The sequence below is a fragment of the Penaeus vannamei genome, unplaced genomic scaffold (assembly GCF_042767895.1).
Source record: "Penaeus vannamei isolate JL-2024 unplaced genomic scaffold, ASM4276789v1 unanchor749, whole genome shotgun sequence".
Classification (NCBI taxonomy): Eukaryota; Metazoa; Arthropoda; class Malacostraca; order Decapoda; family Penaeidae; genus Penaeus; species Penaeus vannamei.
In genome coordinates, this window is record NW_027213753.1 from 30,001 (window position 1) to 35,000 (window position 5,000).

General features: G+C 38.5%; 1 protein-coding gene across 1 annotated transcript in view; it reads right to left on the reverse strand.

The window, feature by feature from the left end:
* ND-42 (NADH dehydrogenase (ubiquinone) subunit ND-42) overlaps positions 1-5,000 on the reverse strand; it is a 7,288-nt gene that overhangs the window by 785 nt on the left and 1,503 nt on the right. The window contains exons 2-8 of the mRNA XM_027373785.2: positions 4,123-4,215; positions 3,543-3,731; positions 3,168-3,411; positions 2,529-2,615; positions 1,440-1,650; positions 763-924; positions 363-477 (exon numbers count right to left, since the gene is read on the reverse strand). Of these exons, the coding sequence (XP_027229586.2) occupies positions 363-477; positions 763-924; positions 1,440-1,650; positions 2,529-2,615; positions 3,168-3,411; positions 3,543-3,731; positions 4,123-4,215 (1,101 nt within the window). The remainder of the gene's footprint in view (positions 1-362; positions 478-762; positions 925-1,439; positions 1,651-2,528; positions 2,616-3,167; positions 3,412-3,542; positions 3,732-4,122; positions 4,216-5,000) is intronic.

A 5,000-nucleotide genomic window follows, 5' to 3' on the forward strand; every position in this document is an offset into this window, starting at 1 on the left:
ATAGAAATTCCTCTATCAATACATACTCTGATTATCTTACCACACTCTCTTTAAGATTCATTAGAACTGTTGTAAAGACACTATTTAAATGTTTCCATTGTTGGTCACATCCTTTTAGTCTCTTTTCCTATTCCTCTCTTCCATTTATATACAGAAAGATATTAGGGTTATTTTCATATTGCACACTTTTCTAGTATCTATTCTGACAGTAACTTCCCTTCATAAAAGTCAGCCACCTTACATGTACATACTAACAATTTAAATAAATATGTAAATACTACTAAATGCAGAAAAAAATCCTTTGAAAGGTACTTGACGAACATTGTACACAAAAATAAAAGAAAGAACCCAGTGATACTCACGTTCCACCAGGCATCCTGGAATTGCTTAAATTCGTCAGCATTCAGGATCAGTTCCGGCACACTGAAGTCTGGCACATTCATCCAGTTGAGGATCTTATTCTTCCCTTTGGTATACCTGTTAAGCAAAAAAAATCTATTTATCTGAACAATGAAAAGATATACAGCCTGTATTGATAATTAAATGCATTAGCCATAGTTTAAACAAAACAGGGAGGACTAAGGGCATTTTAAGTAGGAAAGTTTCTTGCCTAAAATCTTGACTTCTTTTTGCTTTCTCAAGCGACCCCATAGATGGCTAGACTTTGGCTTTAAGCAGTAAATAGTGCAGTTCTTGGTCTCAGAATAACAATGACCAAGCAAACCCCAGCTTAGAACACCTTAAGCTTCCCTTTCTACTTACTGCATGCGCTTCTGACACCACTCCCACTCATCTGGCTGCTTCCAGTCAGCCAGCTTAGGGTCATTTTTGTCAAAGTCGAAGGCGATGCGCTCAATGTCTTCCACCACAACCTCAGTGTCTCCTTCCTCTGACCAGTCGTAGATCAGGACCTCAGCATGGTTACTGTAACGGACAACACAAGCTCATTACAAGATATGAAAAATAACTCTTCCTGAGTTCTCTTCCTACCAAAAGGTGAGAGCAGAGCAGATTCATTTGTTTGAAGGCAAATCATTTTTGGAATTGTAATACACTGTTTGTTTGATTTTGAATATTTGCCATCTTTTTCATAACCTACATCTCACTCAAGCAGCACTGAAAAAATGTACTTAACTGATTACAGCTCAATTCTCAGAAAACAATATTTACTTCCTCACTACAGGCCTATACTTGTCCATTCTCAAAAATGTTTTTACTTGTTTCACTGTAAGTACAATATTACTCAACCTGTTAATTGCATCATAAGTATATATGCACCACAACAAAAACACAGATTAATTACACTATCCCTACAACTGAAAATTCTAAACTGATGATTTATCTCCCACAAGATGACTTGAGCATCAAAGCAGCTCAAGTTCTTTAACATGCCTCTGTGACATGGATGAATTCTTTAAGTACCTATGCCAACTACCCACCTGATCTCCCGAAGGTAATGTTGCTTGTAAACCGTCTCCATATACGCCAAGAATTCTGGGGTCAAGGCAGGGGAGTTGACCTCATGAGGGAGGTTGCGGGCCTTGATTCGCTCCTGGACAGCGGCTACAGGCATGTCCAGGTAGATTACCAAGTGTGGTCGCATCAGCTCAGGCACTGTCACCTTCTTACACTCATAATACAGGTTCCTTGCTGCAAATGGTGAAAATGAGAACTTCCTTCAGTCAAAGACATACATACTTTTCTTATTTTTTTCTCTAAAAAAACTCATGAATTTATACAAACATATATTTGGTGATTTCTAGATACATCAATGCCTCAGCTGATCTTGTCCCTCAAATAAGCAATAAGCAAAAATTAATTTTTTTAAAAAGGATAAATTTTGATGCTTGGAGAAATTGAAGCCATAAACCTAAGAAAACTTCCTTGTGATGACACATCATATCTTCCTGAGTTTGAATAATGACCACAAGGCATAGAAAATCTAAAAAATCCTGTATTTCCATTTCACACATCATATGATTGTTCTGATTTGTCATCATCATAAGGCAAGGAAAGAGGAGAAAGATAGAGTAATAGGAGGAAGGATAAATATCATCTTTGGAGTAAGTTTCCCCCATATTGGTGTATGAAACAATTGCCCTACTGACCCACAGGAGTTTAGAATAGTTAAAGTAAGGCACAAAAAATCAAGAAAATTGAGAAAGAGGAATGGGGGAAGGAGGCAAGGGGATGGGTCAGAGCAATGCTGCCAAATATCAACAAAGACATCAGAATAAGGCTGAGGCAACCCAGGTGGCCCAATAGCATGAATCTCTCCTTTCTCAACAATTTTTTTTGTGGCCTTGACAATTCATAGCACTGCCAAAATCAACAGTAAATGTAACAAAGGTAAAATCTAACTCCCATGGTGTTGAATGAGAATACACATTCTATCAACTACATGCAATCTCAAAAACTAAATATAAAAACAATCCTACAAGCAGCCTCTTTAAAAATTTCAAGTGTATGGTCTTTGATGGTGAAAAAGCAGAGGCACTCACTATAGATTTTAACCTTCAAAAACTTACCTGCTTTGCTCATGTATCCAAACTTTGCCATCGCCTCCACAAAGACCATGTCACTGTACACACTGCGCTCCATCACGACTCCCTGGCCTGTAATGAGTTTATTATGTTATTTCCACTTTCACAAGAAAATCAATGTCAAATAGAATGTTGTAAAGAGTTCACAATGTGAAATATAAAAACAGGTATGAATTTGACTATTCTAACCACACAAGAGATGTATCTGACACGTCTTAATCATATTTTCATATGACATAAACAGAAGAGGATATAATCAAAAGGTATCAAATATATCTCTTGAATTGTGAAGATATTCATTTTCATTAATAATTCTTTCAAGATATATAGTACGTGGTAAATATTTTGCTCTTCATGCTGTTATATACTTTCAACTGCACATTCCAGGAGTATATACTAATTTACTTCATTAACCTTTATTTTGACTTTCCATTTCTAGAAAACAAGTTTTAATAATTAAAATCTTGCCATAATATCAAATCCTAGCTAATAGATTACACACAATACATCACTAACATGTCATTTCTGATTTTTATGCATGCCTGATCAGAGTTCATTGAAATAGACCTATACATTTATTACTTCTCAATAACAGAGCACACCCATGCAAAGTGTCTACTATACCTGTGCTCAGCACATGCGCAAGGGCATCAATGTACTGCGTCAGCCTGAGTCGGAACATCTCAAATTGGAAAGATGCAGCATTACGGTGGGTTGGATTCTGAAGGAAATTCTTTTCATCAAAACTTTTTGCAGCCTCTGGCAGCTGGGAGTCAAGCTGGCGCATGTCATATCCATAGGAGTTGATGTACACCATGTCCATGTTGGCACCTGGGACAAAGTGCATGTCCAACTCCTCCGCCACTTCCTGTTAAGAACAAAAAAGTTGGAAAAGCTTGTTCTTCTGTGAATGTTGGCAGCATTGCCTCTCCACAATCAGCAACATTATGGAAAAAGAATATAACAGTGCACAGGCAACTTTAACAGTAACAGACATACCTTGGCAAACTTTGTTTTTCCTGCAGCAATTGGCCCATCGACCACAATTATCTTGGAGTTTTCATCAAAGCGGTGTGTGGTCTTGTCCATGAGCGCTGCAATGAGGCCATACTGGGACTCCTGGTAGGGGAAGGGGGCTGGTCGCTTGTAGTCCTTGTCCCGCAGTGCCTTGCTCACGATGGTGGCCACCTGAAACGCAATAATGTTACTTCCTGCTGCTGCTTTGTATCCTATGTAGTCTATAGCACATACCACACACACCTTAGTATTCCATTTACAAAACACACACACACACAAACTTTCAAACATTTTGCCAGAAAGACTGGTAGCATTTAACTGAAAAATAACCAATACGTGTGTGGGTAGGGGGGAGGGGTGCACGTATGTGTTTATGTGTGCATGTGTGTATGAGTGCATGTATGCCAGTTCGCTATTACTTGCGTGTACATATGTGTATAAGTACAGGTATGTGTACGTGTGTTCATGTGTGTGTTTGTCTCAAAGTCCATGCATGTGTCTCATCTGTTATGTTGTATGTATACACACTCAAGTAAAGTACAAATGAGATTAGAAAAATAACCTGTGGTTGGAGCACAGATGCAAAGGGCAGCAGCCGCCGACCTGCCAACCCAGTTAGGGACGAAACTCCCTTTCTTACCACCGACAGTGCCATCTGTGGGTTTGATGAGAAAAGTGAGAAAAAATACATATATTAATGTACAAACTTTATACAATATCACAGTCATGCCATACTGCAAAATATTAAAATCATTCCCTTTAATTGCATAGATGTAATAGTAGTTATATAGCTTAAAGGCATAAAAACAATGGTAATTCTTTTCATTACGGACTCATTATCCAAATACACTACCTAACTCCGTCACAAATTTGATCCAACAATCTAAATTGGTGTGACTGGGCGTTACTGCCCATGGGGAGGGTTGATGAGGGGCTATGCTCCGCAACACCCCCAGGCAAACCATGTCATCACCTCAGTATGTACAGTAAGACTGAGCTAAAACTCAGGAGCATTGACTGGACTTAGGCTATGAACAGTGCTTTCTGTGATATTTTTCCTTTATTTAGGGCATTACCATTCATGTCTGAGAACTTCTTGTACAATGACTACAACCTTTAGTCCTCTACTAGAATATCGTTAGCTGGTTTTAGAATCTGAGCAGCACCCGCGTGTTAAATTTTCGTCATTTAGTGGTGACTATAAAGCCACTGCAGCTTAAACTATGTTCTATCCCACTCTATTTCTTCCACTCTATAAGGTGGCAGTGTCCATTTCCCTCTATCTACACGCATCGGTGTCTTTAACTTATACCTAAGTTTTCCAGAATAGGAGCCAATGACATGCTACCAATGTGCTCTGCACTTCAGTAAAAGCCATCAATTCACCACTACTTATAATCCTTAAGATAAGAGCATGCTCTGGTTTCTTATTAGACAATC